The 16,699-nt window shown below is 46.1% G+C and overlaps 1 protein-coding gene across 1 annotated transcript in view; it reads right to left on the bottom strand.

Annotated features, from left to right (window-relative positions):
- Positions 1–260: 260 nt before the first annotated feature.
- ERN2 (endoplasmic reticulum to nucleus signaling 2) overlaps positions 261–16,699 on the bottom strand; it is a 41,170-nt gene continuing 24,731 nt past the window's right edge. Inside the window, exons 10-22 of the mRNA XM_073560307.1 lie at positions 16,345–16,492; positions 15,916–16,034; positions 14,257–14,442; positions 13,786–14,020; positions 10,458–10,548; positions 9,686–9,875; positions 6,734–6,833; positions 6,287–6,486; positions 6,062–6,209; positions 3,208–3,335; positions 2,237–2,360; positions 1,801–1,868; positions 261–1,114 (exon numbers count right to left, since the gene is read on the bottom strand). Of these exons, the coding sequence (XP_073416408.1) occupies positions 929–1,114; positions 1,801–1,868; positions 2,237–2,360; positions 3,208–3,335; positions 6,062–6,209; positions 6,287–6,486; positions 6,734–6,833; positions 9,686–9,875; positions 10,458–10,548; positions 13,786–14,020; positions 14,257–14,442; positions 15,916–16,034; positions 16,345–16,492 (1,923 nt within the window). The 3' untranslated portion in view covers positions 261–928. The remainder of the gene's footprint in view (positions 1,115–1,800; positions 1,869–2,236; positions 2,361–3,207; positions 3,336–6,061; positions 6,210–6,286; positions 6,487–6,733; positions 6,834–9,685; positions 9,876–10,457; positions 10,549–13,785; positions 14,021–14,256; positions 14,443–15,915; positions 16,035–16,344; positions 16,493–16,699) is intronic.

Consider the following 16,699-nt stretch of genomic DNA (forward strand, 5'->3'; position numbering starts at 1 on the left):
AGCATCACTCACGTATCTGACTACAGACCATGATGCATGGATTTGCTGGCATGTCTCCTGGCCTGAAACTGACATCCTTGGGCAGATTTCAGGCTGATGAGATCAGGAGACCCACAGCTGGTCCATACAGTGCCTTACAGAAATGCTCCTAGGTTGCTGGGAGAAGAACCAGGACAGGTGCCAGGGTCCCTGCTTGGAGCCCAACCCACACACTATAAACTTTCTTTTTTCTTTATGCAGTAACAACACTATGCCATAGCTTGGTACAAATAAAACAAATCTAAACTTACTTTTATTTGTCATAAAATTGGCACATTTCACTCAATTTCTTCCTTCTAAGAAGAATATACAGTCCCCAGCAAATACAAAATAAATTACATCCTTTTAAAAAAAACTGAATATTTCAGGGGGAAAAAATAGAATTCATGCTTTTGAGAAAGCAATTGCCTTTTAAAACATCAAACTCTGCAGTGAAGGAATAATCCAAGGAATCAATTGGATTTGGCAAAAACAGCCGTGCATATAGACCCTCACTTGTTCCGCCTGGAGGGGCCCCTCTAAATGGCAATCACTGACTATTGAATGCAGCAGTTAAGTCTCTGCGTCGTCCGAATGCTCCAATATAATGCCCTTGGTGCCAGGTCCACACGGCGACATCTTGAGTTGGTGTGGACCTGGAGAGTAATCCCATAAGATGCCCCTTACTGTCACACTGTTGTATTACAGGTCTTCTCAGCATGGGACTACAACTCCCAGCATGGCCTGGAAGGAGTTGTCATTTCAGAACAGTTAAATGGTTGAAGATGCCTTTTGTGTTTGCACATCATCTAAAAGCAATAAAAAATAACCGTGCAGCCATTATGGCAGTGCAAGTGCCTGTATAATAACAGAGGTCCTGATGAACCAAGTGCCAGCAATAACTCCAGCCTCATCGATATCCTGGCTCCCAGTGATAGTAATGGTGGAACGGTCTCTCGTGCGCACACTGCTCCAGCGCCCGGTGTGTATGAAGGAGCAGAAGAGGGAACCGGGATGTAAAATAAGCCACAAACTCCTCGGGGATGGAGCCGAGGGTCTCCTGGACGTCAGCCGGCAGCTCGTGATAGTGATGTTTCTGGGGGGGGAGAAACCAATCATAATCACATAGCTGAAGACCTTTTTATTGTACATGTAATTGGGAAATTGCTTAAAACCGTGGATCGATCATGAAAAAGGCGGTGCTGTGAATGAAGCGCTAGTTGTCAGGTGTGACCACTGCTCTCTTCACGGTCCGTGGGAGTGGAGGACGCACAAGAGGTTCTGCAGCTCCCATAGGAGCAATGTCGCTCTATTCACGGAATACAGGACCCCATCCTTGTGGTTAGTGGGGGTCCCTAGCACTGTTCCTGTGAAAGCTGCACAATGGGTTGCAGGGAAAGGTTGGTGTGGTGGGGGATACGGCGTCCCCACAATAACTACAAATTTCCTATTACAGTGTTACCTTCTGATTTACAAAGACAGTCTGCAGCTATGTGCACACGCTGCCGATTTTTCCGTGCAGATCCGCAGGTAGAGTAACCTGCGGATTGGCCAGCGGTTTTCCCCTGCGCTTTGACACCTGGACAATGGAATAGGTGGCGAACCGCAGCAGAATCCGCAGAAAGAATTGACATCAATTCTTCCTGCGGATTTAAAACCGCAGCATGTGCACTGCGGATTGTAAATCCCATAGACTTACATGGTACTGTCTACGGATCCGCAGAGGCCAAATCCGCTGTGGATCCGCAGCGTGTGCACATACCCTGCTGTGACAATATCTACCTTGTTTCTCATGGCTCGGAGCAAATCTCGTACGGAGTTTCCACGATATGAACGGAATTTCCTCAAGTCTAGAATTTAAAAAAAAAAAAAAAAAGTCCCATTAAATGCACATTACTTTTTTTTGGACTATATGAAGCACATTTCTAGTAAGAATTCCCATATACTCCATAATTCCAGGGGTCCTGGCAGACCACCTCTTTTTAGCACTTTGCTCTCGTCCCAATATGTAGTAGGAATAATAATATTAGCAAATACCTCCAAAAAGAGGTGTAGTATAGTATAGTTCTTCTGATTTGCTATGTCTCTCTCCTCGTGTGCAGGCATTGCAGGACCTTGAGCCCCCAGACACTGGCATAGCTTATTGCACCACCATTTATACTCTTACCTTGTTACCCAAGGTGGGGTAATTTTATGCTAAGGACAGCCGTGATGTTACCTGTCTGTAGAGGAACAGATATGTGTAATCTCCAATTGACCCGGACGACACAGCGGGCATTGCCCTCCAGGCAGATGATCAGGGGGCTCTCCTGTGGCTCCTTCTCAATGCGGTCACTGACATCCTAAAATAAAAAAAAAAAAAGGGAACAAATGAGCCGTTATTGGTTGTCGCTAATATATTATATATATTTATACACATCATATTTAGGGGTCAGAGCTCCACATCCCCTGAAAACCAGGGAGTGATAATTGCACTCGGATTTTTACAGCTCTCATAATTAAAGGGGATGCGCACTACTATTATATTGATGGCCTACCCTTAGGATAGGTTATTAATATCAGATCGGTGGCGGTGTGACACTCGGCCCCCCCCCCAGCTGAGTTGCACAGCTACATCATCTGTAGTGGTCGCAGCCGGGTGCTGCAGATCCACTCATTCATGAGGACAGATGTACAGCACTCGGCCGCGGCCACTATACAGTTGGCGTAGCTATGCACTAAGAACAGCTAATCAGTGGGGGAGCCGGCTGTCGGACCCCTGCCCATCTGATATTGAAGACTTATCCTAAGGGCGGACGGCCACAGGTTCTCCGATTCTGCAAATTACACTAATCAAACTCTGAACAGCGTTTTAGCGCCGATTCTTTAATGAGAAGATGGGGAAAAAAATTTTTTTGGCACAGGTTGTGGAAATCGGACTGCGCTCAGATGTCATCCGAGTGCAGTCTGATGTTTCCTACGCACTCATTGACTTGCATGGCTTAGTGAATCATTATATCAGATCAAACTTGAGTATAAAACATTCTGTCCGAGTAAAAAAAAAAAAAAAAAAAAGTTATGCATAGCACCATAGACTATTGTCGGTCCGAGTGCGATCCGATGTTTTGACGGATCAGATTTGGGACAGTGAATACACTCATCTGCACATCCCCTATAATGATACATCCCTCTCCCTGCCGCCTCTCAGACCTGAAAAAATTGCAGCTGTTTCTCAGGTGCCCAGAAGAACGGATGTCTCAAAACGCACGGTGCTGAGGGTCGGAGCTTTGGGTCACCGCTGATCATGCCTTCAATCAAGTCCTTCGCTACCACATGGTCTGCAGAAACAAAATCGGGCAGGAGCACAGTTAGTAGCCATAGAAGGTCCAGGTACCAAATATACTGATTGGCATGGACAAATCCAACAGTTAGAAGAGGTATAATAATAATAATATTAGCAAATACCGCCAATTAAAAATGTAGTATAGTTCTTCTGATTCACTATGTCTCTTCCCTCATGTGCAGGCATTGCAGTAGCTTAGATATCCATGGCTACAACCACTCATATAGTAATCATGGATACTTAAAGGGAACCTGTCACCTCCCCCCCAGGGCATTTTTAAGCTAAAGAGTCACCTTCAGCAGCACTAAGGCTGCATTCTGTGAAGGTGGCTCTTCCATTTCTGACACCCAGTAACGCCGAAATATTAACTTTTACAATTAGCGCCTCATACCCGTAATGTGTCCCATAGGTATGGTGTGTCCCCCTGTATCAGCTGCCTCCCCTCCATCCATCATGCCTGTCTTGTGGCTGGGCACCGCCTACCATTCGTCCATCATGCCTCTGTCCTGTGTCTGGGTGCCGCCCACCATCCATCCATCATGCCCCTGTGCGTCGGTGCCTCCTGTTTTGAATCCCGGCGCCTGCGCTGTGACGAGAGTTCTCGGGCATGCGCAGTGCGCGCAGCCCGAGAACCGACATCAGGCTATTGCGCCTGCGTGTTGCGGAGACCCCAGCCCCGCAGTGTGAATACATCATAACACACTGCAGGGCGGGATCTGGGGCCTCCGCACCACCCAGGCGCAATAGCCTGATGTCGGTTCTCGGGCTGCGCGCACTGCGCATGCCCGAGAACTCTCATCACAGCGCAGGCGCTGGGATTCAAAACAGGAGGAGGCACCGACGCACAGGGGCATGATGGATGGATGGTGGGCGGCACCCAGACACAGGACAGAGGCATGATGGATAGATGGGAGGCGGCTGATACAGGGGGACACACCATACCTATGGGACGCATTACGGGTATGAGGAGCTATTTATAAAAGTTAATATTTCGGCGTTACTGGGGGTCAGAAATGGAAGAGCCACCTTCACAGAATGCAGCCTTAGTGCTACTGAAAATGGCTCTTTAACTTAAAAACGCCCTGGGGGGGGGGTTGACAGGTTCCCTTTAAAGGGAATCTGTCACCTCATGTTTGGCCTATAAGCTGCGGGCACCGCCATCAGGGGCTTATCTACAGCATTCCGTAATGCTCCCTCTTTGACCGCTTACAATATGACTTCTGGCCACACCACTCCACTGAAACTGCCCTAACTAAGGTCACCAATGACCTATTAACCGCCAAGGCCAAGCGACACTACTCTGTCCTCCTCCTCCTGTCCTCTGCCTTTGACACAGTGGACCATTCCCTATTACTACAGACCCTCTCATCCCTTGGTATCACAGACTTGGCCCTATCTTGGATCGCGTCATACCTAACAGACCGGACATTCAGCGTCTCCCACTCACACACCACCTCCTCACCTCGCCCCCTATCTGTCGGAGTCCCACAAGGTTCAGTCCTAGGACCCCTGCTCTTCTCCGTTTACACCTTCGGCCTGGGACAGCTCATAGAATCTCATGGCTTTCAGTATCACCTCTATGCTGATGACACACAGATCTACATCTCTGGACCAGATATCACCTCCCTACTAACCAGAATCCCTCAATGTCTGTTCGCTATTTCATCCTTCTTCCCCGCTAGATTTCTGAAACTTAACATGGACAAAACAGAATTCATCATCTTTCCCCCATCTCATGCGACCCCCCCCCCCAAAGGACCTATCCATTGAAGTAAACGACTGCCCACTCTCTCCAGTCCCACAAGCTCGCTGCCTCGGGGTTATCCTTGACACGGATCTCTCTTTCAAACCACATATCCAAGCCCTTTCCACTTCCTGCCGACTTCAACTGAAAAATATTTCACGGATCCATACATTCCTCAACCAAGGATCTGCAAAAACCCTAGTCCATGCCCTCATCATCTCCCGCCTTGACCACTGCAACCTCCTGCTCTGTGGCCTCCCCTCTTACACTCTCGCACCCCTCCAATCTATTCTAAACTCTGCTGCCCGACTAATCCACCTGTCCCCCCGCTATTCCCCGGCCTCACCCCTCTGTCAATCCCTGCACTGGCTCCCCATTACCCAAAGACTCCAGTCCAAAACCCTAACCATGACATACAAAGCCATCCACAACCTGAGTCCTCCATACATCTGTGACCTCGTCTCCTGATACGTACCTGCACGAAACCTCCGATCCTCACAAGATCTCCTTCTCTACTCCCCTCTTATCTCCTTTTCCCACAATCACATACAAGACTTCTCCCGTGCTTCCCCCCTACTCTGGAACTCTCTACCACAACATATCAGACTCTCGACTACCGTGGAAACCTTCAAAAGGAACCTGAAGACCGACCTCTTCCGACAAGCCTATAACCTGCAATAACCACCGATCCACCAAACCGCTGCACGACCAGCTCTACCCTCGCCTACTGTATCCTCACCCATCCCTTGTAGACTGTGAGCCTTCGCGGGCAGGGTCCTCTCTCCGCCTGGACCAGTCGTGACTTGTATTGATTAAGATTACTGTACTTGTATGTATTATGTATACCCCTCCTCACATGTATAGCGCCATGGAATAAATGGCGCTATAATAAATAATAATAAGGTGTACGTGGCCTTGCTGGCACTTGGTTCCTTTGCTCAACAAGCCCAATATCCAGATACATGGCCGATTCTTACCGTACGTCTCCTCCTGGAGCTGCGGCAGGCTGTACGACCCATTTAATATGTTGCTTTGTCTTCTCAAGCTGTCTCCAAATGGATGATGTCCACTTGCCAGGACATAGTAAAAGACACAGCCAGCAGAGAAAATGTCCACGGCTGCTGTCTGCGAACACAAAACAAACCTTTCTAAGACTGCTCAGCCTCGATCCATCACCAGATCCATCCTCAAGGATCCCTTACTGGATTCTGCGTCCTTCCGTCACGTAGAACCTCCGGTGCGATCCATCCCTCGGTTCCGGGGATTCCTGAGCGCAGGCTGAAGCTGTTCCTTCCCACTCCCAGCTTCTTACAGAGCCCAAAGTCTGAAATGACGGCCCTCTGTTTGCCCTGGGCATTGGGCAAAGAGATGAGGATATTACACGGCTTGAGATCTCTGTGCACTGCGAAGAGACGGACAAAATATTCGACATTGTACAACCCTATTCGGGAAGTGATGGCGCTATTATATTGCACTATTATGTAGGTATTATATCGATCTGTTATATTGTGGTTTCATTATTTGTCCACTAATATTTTGTAACTGTACCTTTAAGACTTAGGCCCCACCCACTAATAATCGCACTATATGCCGCACCCCTTTCTGTAAATCCGTAATGATATATGTTATAGAAACCCAAAACTTCTCACCAATATTGAGGGAGTGCAGATGGGCGAGTCCAGACATAGCTTGATGGAGAAGGGTCACATGATCTAGGCCAATGTGTGGAAAAGCCGAATTCTCCACGTACTGCGGCGAAAAAACAATGTCGTTAATACATGTCATCAAAGTGTTTCATCAGCCAGCCACCATTTTTATCCTGGTCTCCTTTACATTTGGATGGATACATACTTACACTGGTTCTGGAAAGAGACAGGGAGGCAGTACTACCTGTACCTACAACTGAGACAGTGAGGCAGTACTACCTGTACCTACAACTGAGACGGGGAGGCAGTACTACCTGTACCTACAACTGAGACGGGGAGGCAGTACTACCTGTACCTACAACTGAGACGGGGAGGCAGTACTACCTGTACCTACAACTGAGACGGGGAGGCAGTACTACCTGTACCTACAACTGAGACGGGGAGGCAGTACTACCTGTACCTACAACTGAGACAGGGAGGCAGTACTACCTGTACCTACAACTGAGACGGGGAGGCAGTACTACCTGTACCTACAACTGAGACAGGGAGGCAGTACTATCGGCACCTACACCATATACAGAAAGAGACAGGGAGGCAGTACTACCTGTATCTACACCATATACAGAAAGAGACAGGGAGGCAGTACTATCTGTACCTACACCATATACAGAAAGAGACAGGGAGGCAGTACTACCTGTACCTACACCATATACAGAAAGAGACAGGGAGGCAGTACTACCTGTACCTACACCATATACAGAAAGAGACAGGGAGGCAGTACTAACTGTACCTACAACTGAGACAGGAAGGCAGTACTATCGGTACCTACACCATATACAGAAAGAGACAGGGAGGCAGTACACCCTGTACCTACACCATATACAGAAAGAGACAGGGAGGCAGTACTAACTGTACCAACACCATATACAGAAAGAGACAGGGAGGCAGTACTACCTGTACCTACACCATATACAGAAAGAGACAGGGAGGCAGTACTACCTGTACCTACACCATATACAGAAAGAGACAGGGAGGCAGTACTACCTGTACCTACAACTGAGACAGGGAGGCAGTACTATCGGCACCTACACCATATACAGAAAGAGACAGGGAGGCAGTACACCCTGTACCTGCACCATATATAGAAAGAGACAGGGAGGCAGTACTAACTGTACCAACACCATATACAGAAAGAGACAGGGAGGCAGTACTACCTGTACCTACACCATATACAGAAAGAGACAGGGAGGCAGTACTACCTGTACCTACACCATATACAGAAAGAGACAGGGAGGCAGTACTAACTGTACCTACAACTGAGACAGGAAGGCAGTACTATCGGTACCTACACCATATACAGAAAGAGACAGGGAGGCAGTACACCCTGTACCTACACCATATACAGAGACAGGGAGGCAGTACTACCTGTACCTACACCATATATAGAAAGAGACAGGGAGGCAGTACTAACTGTACCTACACCATATACAGAAAGAGACAGGGAGGCAGTACACCCTGTACCTACACCATATACAGAAAGAGACAGGGAGGCAGTACTAACTGTACCTACACCATATACAGAAAGAGACAGGGAGGCAGTACTACCTGTACCTACACCATATACAGAAAGAGACAGGGAGGCAGTACTAACTGTACCTACAACTGAGACAGGAAGGCAGTACTATCGGTACCTACACCATATACAGAAAGAGACAGGGAGGCAGTACACCCTGTACCTACACCATATACAGAAAGAGACAGGGAGGCAGTACTACCTGTACCTACACCATATACAGAAAGAGACAGGGAGGCAGTACACCCTGAACCTACACCATATATAGAAAGAGACAGGGAGGCAGTACTAACTGTACCTACACCATATACAGAAAGAGACAGGGAGGCAGTACACCCTGTACCTACACCATATACAGAAAGAGACAGGGAGGCAGTACTACCTGTACCTACACCATATACAGAAAGAGACAGGGAAGCAGTACTATCAGTACCTACATAACCTAAAGGAACAGAAAAGGACATGTCACTATCAGTACCTACATTACACAAAGCCAAGGAGCCAGTAGTATCCTAACCAAACAAAGAGGCAGTACTATCTACAAGGATAAAAAAGCAAGTGCAATCTGTGCCTAAATTATGTAAAGAAAGAGACAGGGAGGCAGTACTATCTGTTTCTACATCTTGTATAGTGAGAGATATTATTCCAGATCAGCTATAGTGTTGTATTTCTAGTCCACTATTGTATTACCCTCGTGGTTTTATAAAAGTATAGCTAGGAGAGTCCCCCATTAATAAAATGTAACTTTTATTTATTCATTCTAAAATTTCCTCCGGACCAATGAATCAAGTGACACAAAACAATAAAACAATATTACCACATATATAAAGTGCTCGTGCATACCAGTACTCAATTAAACATTGATTTGGTCTCACCAATAGACGTTTCCTGTATCAGGTTCACCATAGACAGGAGCAACATATATGGTCCAAAACCTTTTTATTGGATGGGGAGGGAGAAGTTTCTATTATTCCCTCGCAAGGACAGTCCCTAAGTGTGTGCTGCTATGTTACCCTCCATCACTCCAAAATGTGTTCTCCCTATGCGTTTGCTCCCCAATAGAGGGGATTCATCATGGGAGTCAAAAAATCATGTAGCAAGTGGGAAAAAGATATATGTACAATATACTGTGTATAATGGGACCCTGCCGTGGCAGGAGACCCCTTATCTATCTAGGTGTGACCAACTGCATCACAAACCCTATACAAGTGAATGGCATTACCTGTACCTCCATAGAGAGAGGAAGGCAGTACTACCTATACATACATTACGGAGAGACAGTAATATTTGCGCCAACCTAATGTTTAGGAATAAGTATTAATCAAACCACCGAACGTGGTCCGCAGGTGCTTGTCGTGCCTACCCTGTGGGGGTCCTCTCACCTCCTGCAGGGTGGCAGCGCACAGCTCCAGGGCAATGTAGTAAAACAGCCGGTCGCTCTCTGTACAGTAATAACGGATCACATTGGGGTGCTCATCAGACTCTCGTAATAATTGCACCTCCCGATCGGCCAGCATAAAACTCTCGGGCAGGATTCTCTTCACGGCCACTGATCGTCCATCAAATCTGCCCCTATAAGAAAACAAACTTCATGTTATCAGTAAAGTGGATGTGAGCAAGTGGCGGAGGGTTGAGATCATAACAGATCAGTCATATCCAGCGGAGATCCTGTACAAATATAATCCATAAAGGGGCACAGAGTTCAACTGCGCACTTCTGTCTCTTCATTTCAGCAATCAGAGGGGGTCTCGGACCCCAGACACCCACTAATAAAAACTTTAGAGATGTCACATCAAAAGTTTTTTGAAACTGCAGGTGAACGTTAAACGATATGGACTCCAGACTTATAGATTGCAACAAACCCCACAGAAGAGCAGAGAGATTCGACTTGCAGCCTGGATGCAATAGTAACAAACCCTCAGCTGTGACGAGCATGAGGTCAGCAAGGCCGGTTTCACACAGACTGTGATGGGATTGTCGGATGTGTAAAGTCGTCCTTAGGGTTTTCTCTGGATATATATATATATATATATATGTTCCAATTCACTAAAAGCATGCAGAGATCTCGAAAAGTGCAATGGATAGAAACACAAAGTATATTGGAAAGTCGCAGGACTTTAGGCCAGGTTAATACATTAATTGATTTCTACTAACCTAAATACAAATGTTCCTCCAGCTCCACGACCCAAAACTTCTTTGGGAAAAAAGGAAATTTTAACGACTTCTATTTCATCTTCATTGAATGCTGCAAGTGGAGAAAAAAAAAAATTAGAACAAGTCAAGGTGACAATAAGCTGTTAATTACATATGTCGTGGAAATATAGAAACATGGTCATCAGGTAGAAAAACAGGCCTCGGATAGTAAAGCAGGCCTCAAGTAGGAAAAAAATGAAACCAGGCCTCGGGTAGTAAAGCAGGCCTCAAGTAGAAAAAAATAAAACCAGGCCTCGGGAAGCAAAGCAAGTCACAAGTAGGGAAAAATAAAACCAGGCCTCGGGAAGCAAAGCAGGCCTCAAGTAGGGAAAAATAAAACCAGGCCTCGGGAAGTAAAGCAGGCCTCAAGTAGGAAAAACAAACAGGCTTCGGGTAGTAAAGCAGGCCTCAAGTAGGAAAAAAATAAAAACAGGCCTCGGGTAGTAAAGCAGGCCTCAAGTAGGAAAAACAAACAGGCCTCGGGTAGTAAAGCAGGCCTCAAGTAGGAAAAACAAACAGGCCTCGGGTAGTAAAGCAGGCCTCAAGTAGGAAAAACAAACAGGCCTCGGGTAGTAAAGCAGGCCTCAAGTAGGAAAAACAAACAGGCCTCGGGTAGTAAAGCAGGCCTCAAGTAGGAAAAACAAACAGGCCTCGGGTAGTAAAGCAGGCCTCAAGTAGGAAAAAAATAAAAACAGGCCTCGGGTAGTAAAGCAGGCCTCAAGTAGGAAGAAAATAAAAACAGGCCTCGGGTAGTAAAGCAGGCCTCAAGTAGGAAAAACAAACAGGCCTCGGGTAGTAAAGCAGGCCTCAAGTAGGAAAAAAATAAAAACAGGCCTCGGGTAGTAAAGCAGGCCTCAAGTAGGAAAAACAAACAGGCTTCGGGTAGTAAAGCAGGCCTCAAGTAGGAAAAAAATAAAAACAGGCCTCGGGTAGTAAAGCAGGCCTCAAGTAGGAAAAACAAACAGGCTTCGGGTAGTAAAGCAGGCCTCAAGTAGGAAAAAAATAAAAACAGGCCTCGGGTAGTAAAGCAGGCCTCAAGTAGGAAAAACAAACAGGCTTCGGGTAGTAAAGCAGGCCTCAAGTAGGAAAAACAAACAAGCCTCGGGTAGTAAAGCAGGCCTCAAGTAGGAAAAAAATAAAAACAGGCCTCGGGTAGTAAAGCAGGCCTCAAGTAGGAAAAACAAACAGGCTTCGGGTAGTAAAGCAGGCCTCAAGTAGGAAAAAAATAAAAACAGGCCTCGGGTAGTAAAGCAGGCCTCAAGTAGGAAAAACAAACAGGCTTCGGGTAGTAAAGCAGGCCTCAAGTAGGAAAAAAATAAAAACAGGCCTCGGGTAGTAAAGCAGGCCTCAAGTAGGAAAAACAAACAAGCCTCGGGTAGTAAAGCAGGCCTCAAGTAGGAAAAAAATAAAAACAGGCCTCGGGTAGTAAAGCAGGCCTCAAGTAGGAAAAACAAACAGGCTTCGGGTAGTAAAGCAGGCCTCAAGTAGGAAAAAAATAAAAACAGGCCTCAGGTAGTAAAGCAGGCCTCAAGTAGGAAAAACAAACAGGCTTCGGGTAGTAAAGCAGGCCTCAAGTAGAAAAAAATAAAAACAGGCCTCGGGTAGTAAAGCAGGCCTCAAGTAGAAAAAACAAACAGGCCTCGGGTAGTAAAGCAGGCCTCAAGTAGGAAAAAAATAAAAACAGGCCTCGGGTAGTAAAGCAGGCCTCAAGTAGGAAAAACAAACAAGCCTCGGGTAGTAAAGCAGGCCTCAAGTAGGGAAAACAAACAGGCTTCGGGTAGTAAAGCAGGCCTCAAGTAGGAAAAACAAACAGGCTTCGGGTAGTAAAGCAGGCCTCAAGTAGAAAAAAATAAAAACAGGCCTCGGGTAGTAAAGCAGGCCTCAAGTAGAAAAAACAAACAGGCCTCGGGTAGTAAAGCAGGCCTCAAGTAGGAAAAACAAACAAGCCTCGGGTAGTAAAGCAGGCCTCAAGTAGAAAAAACAAACAGGCCTCGGGTAGTAAAGCAGGCCTCAAGTAGGGAAAACAAACAGGCTTCGGGTAGTAAAGCAGGCCTCAAGTAGGAAAAACAAACAGGCTTCGGGTAGTAAAGCAGGCCTCAAGTAGGAAAAAAATAAAAACAGGCCTCAGGTAGTAAAGCAGGCCTCAAGTAGGAAAAACAAACAGGCTTCGGGTAGTAAAGCAGGCCTCAAGTAGAAAAAAATAAAAACAGGCCTCGGGTAGTAAAGCAGGCCTCAAGTAGAAAAAACAAACAGGCCTCGGGTAGTAAAGCAGGCCTCAAGTAGGAAAAAAATAAAAACAGGCCTCGGGTAGTAAAGCAGGCCTCAAGTAGGAAAAACAAACAAGCCTCGGGTAGTAAAGCAGGCCTCAAGTAGGGAAAACAAACAGGCTTCGGGTAGTAAAGCAGGCCTCAAGTAGGAAAAACAAACAGGCTTCGGGTAGTAAAGCAGGCCTCAAGTAGAAAAAAATAAAAACAGGCCTCGGGTAGTAAAGCAGGCCTCAAGTAGAAAAAACAAACAGGCCTCGGGTAGTAAAGCAGGCCTCAAGTAGGAAAAACAAACAAGCCTCGGGTAGTAAAGCAGGCCTCAAGTAGAAAAAACAAACAGGCCTCGGGTAGTAAAGCAGGCCTCAAGTAGGGAAAACAAACAGGCTTCGGGTAGTAAAGCAGGCCTCAAGTAGGAAAAACAAACAGGCTTCGGGTAGTAAAGCAGGCCTCAAGTAGAAAAAAATAAAAACAGGCCTCGGGTAGTAAAGCAGGCTTGGGAACCAAGGCATGCTTCGTTGCCCATATCAACCAATCACAACACAGCTCTCATATTACATGAGCAGTTACCTAAATGAAAGCTGCGCTGTGATTGGTTGCTACTGGCAACAAGGCCTATTTCCATCCATAAGTTTCGATAAATAAGGCCCATTGTGGCTGCTACATGGTTCATTTTACTATTTGCATTTCCTGCTGACAAAAAGTGGTGGAGAACCAAGCCCTCCATGTGTTATAAATGCGCTGCATGCACATCCCACCAGATTTACGACCCTCCCTGTACAATAATGACCATAAATACCCCATATTGCATAGTAATACACTATTAATGCTGGGTAGATTTCCTTACACTCTGTGTTCTGCTGTCCCTCTGTTATTCCTCCTGGAACTCTAATAATAAATTGCCACGTGTGCGTAACCATTCCTCTTCCCAGTAGGTTATGGTCAGCACAGTACCGTCTGTAGGGGGCGCACTCAATTTATTCATTGAATTCCAGGAGGAACAACTGAGGAATATCTGCTTTATTCACCTTCTGGCTCGCTGTTGCTCCCTCTCTTCATGCCATTGGCCTGGCCATATTCCTGCTCTCGGCTCCTCCGCTTGCCGCTCCCGGAGCTTTGTTCTCCTGCGGACACGTTGCCGTCTGGAGCAGTCAGCGGCGGAGAGGCCTCGGACGCCATTTGCTGCTGATGCTGGATCTGCTGAAGCTTCTCCTCGAGCTGCTGCTGTAATTCCTGTTGCTGCCTGCGCTGCTGCTCCCACATCTGAAAAGTACGGACGCCATTATCTTCTCTTCAATGCACACATGTAGTCCAACCTGCTGCGTGGAACTACAGCTCCCAGCATGCCCGGACGGCCTGGGACTGGGAGATGTAGCATCACTAAAATCATAGGTTGGAAACCATTATCCTATAGTAAAGTCCAGTTTCTACTAGGAACAAGGGACCTGCATCCAAATAGCTGATAACAGAGAACAACAGACTGCGTCCAAGCCGCTTACCTTGGGAAAAGTGAACCCAAAGAGCACCCAGCCTCCCAGGAGCAGCGTGACGATACCCGTGACCAGCAGATGGGTTATTGTAGCGTCGGGAAGGACAATGCCCGCTTCTTCTGTGGTCGTTTCCACTTTTATCCGCCCTTCTGTGTCGCCCTGAGGGGATTCTCCTTGATTCTGAGGGGTCAGAAACTGCGGAGACATAAGACGATGGGTGACATGAGATGCACGTAACCAGAAGACTGTGTGCACACCGAGGCTTTTGTGCTAAGTTTTCAGAGCAAAAACTCAAAAGTTTTTGAAGAGTTTTGAGATTTGGAGAGTTTCTGCTCCAAGAACTCCTTGAAAAAAAACTTTGTGTGCACGTAACCTTAAAGGGTAATTTTACAATAAAAGGAATTGTCCTGTGGATTTGCTGCAACCACTGAGAGATTCAGATGACAAGCATGTCTCCAAAGAAAAAAAAAATCCAAATTGGCTCTTCAGGGAGGAAGTAGACTTGAACTCTACTGCCACATATTGGAAGTAGCAATCCTACAAGTATCGACCCTTTAACGAGCCGTGCCATATGACTTAAGGTAAAAGCCAAAGCAGAATCCCAGTTTGCAGACATGGTGTTTCAGTGTATTGCCCCTCATCAGTGCAAAGCATGCATGGCGTAAAAGTCTCCATACTCTGACATGCCAGGCCTGGCTTGTCACTCTCAGCAAGCAGAAACCTTACCCCTTAGATCCCGGGCTTAAGCCTCTCACCTGGCAAAATCAGATCTCATACTTTGCACTGACGAGGGGCAATACCCCAAAGCACTGTGCCTGAAAACTGAGATTCTGGTTTGGCTGATATGGCAAGGCTTGTTAAAGGGTCGATATTGACTTTTAGGATTGCTACTTCTAATAGGTGGCAACAGAGTTCTAGTTCTCTTCCTCTCTGAAGAAGCAAATTGCATATTTAGGCTATGTGCACACGTATGCAGAAAATTTCTGCATAAAAACAGGACTCCTTCCCAGAAAATGCGCGATTTTGCCGCGCGTCCCCAGACACATAGAAAATAGCCAGAAATGCGGAATTTACAGCGACATTAATGAGCATGCTGCTTTTTTTTCTGCGAAGCGTTTTTTTTGCGGTAAAAAACGCATCAATTTGCACAAAAAGTGCAAAATGCATTAAAATGAATGGGAAGCTTCTTTTAAGTGTTTTTTTGAGCAGATTTTTTGGTAAATCCGCGGGAAAAACGCAAAAAAAAACGCTGTGTGTGAACACAGCCTTAAATTTCACAGAGGAGAATGCACGGCGTGTAAGTCTCATTACTCTGACATGCCAGTCATGGCGTATTACATTAGATCAGCCCCCCCTCCCAAAAAAAAAGAAAAACTAAATTCACCTGCTGATCCCCCTCAGTACAGCTCCCAATTCCCCCGCCTTTCTTTGTATCGCCTCTTCTGGTGGGCAACATTCCCGATTGTCTGCAGCAATCACATAACTCTGCCACAAAAAAAGTCTCGGAGACTGTTGGTGGACATAGGGAGCAGTACAGAGAGTAATCGACAGGTGGGTATGGGTTTTTGGGATTTTTTTTGGTGGGGGGGCATGCTGGGGCAAAACAAAAATAGATTGTACAACCCGTTTAACAGGTGATGGAAAACCAACATTCTGGAATACACTCACATCGTCAAATAGGGTTCTAGGTGTAGGTCCACGAATGATCGTCTCTGTATCCCTCCTCAAGGTCTCTGGAAACGCTCGGAGCATGGTCGTGTGAACAACATGAGGAACTTCATGATGTCCTTTGTGGAAAGAATGAGATATTTTATTTGGAAGGTATGATTAAAAAGTTTGTATAAGGTCAGAAGAGACTAAGATCTATAAATACGGGGCCAACGTCTGTGCAGGCTTTAGGATAAACATAGAAGGGTGCCCAAGCTTTATGTAAAGGAGAGAAATGGAGAATAGTACTGCCCTAAAAGTAACAAAATAATACTGCTATACAATGCCTACAGTATATACTGCTTCCATAGTGTGCATATATAAGAATACCACTGTTATGCAGAGATCATGTAATAAATGTTCACATCTGCCCATCCCCCCCTCCTTTACCTATAAGTAGCCATTGATTTGCAGATACTATGCTTCCAAGTGGGTACTTGACATCTGTGGTGGGGGTTACATCAAACTCGGTAGATTCTTTCAAGGTGACATCCTTAGTGGTAGGCCCATCTATCCTGGCTAGAGTGATTCCCCGGGGCTAGAAGTTATACCAAGATATGATATATTACAAAATAAGAATAGCACTAGGAAAACGTAAAAAAAAAAAGGATTCAATGTACATGAAAAATGTAAATACCATCTTTTAATGGATGCCCCATGACAACACTTACTAGCTGTTTTTTTGGCTTTGATCAATTTTATCATAGGGATAGTATGTAGAATCACATCAATGCCCACATCTTAT

This window comes from Dendrobates tinctorius, unplaced genomic scaffold (genome assembly GCF_039654945.1).
Source record: "Dendrobates tinctorius isolate UK_male_01 unplaced genomic scaffold, ASM3965494v1 ptg000295l, whole genome shotgun sequence".
NCBI classification, from domain to species: Eukaryota; Metazoa; Chordata; class Amphibia; order Anura; family Dendrobatidae; genus Dendrobates; species Dendrobates tinctorius.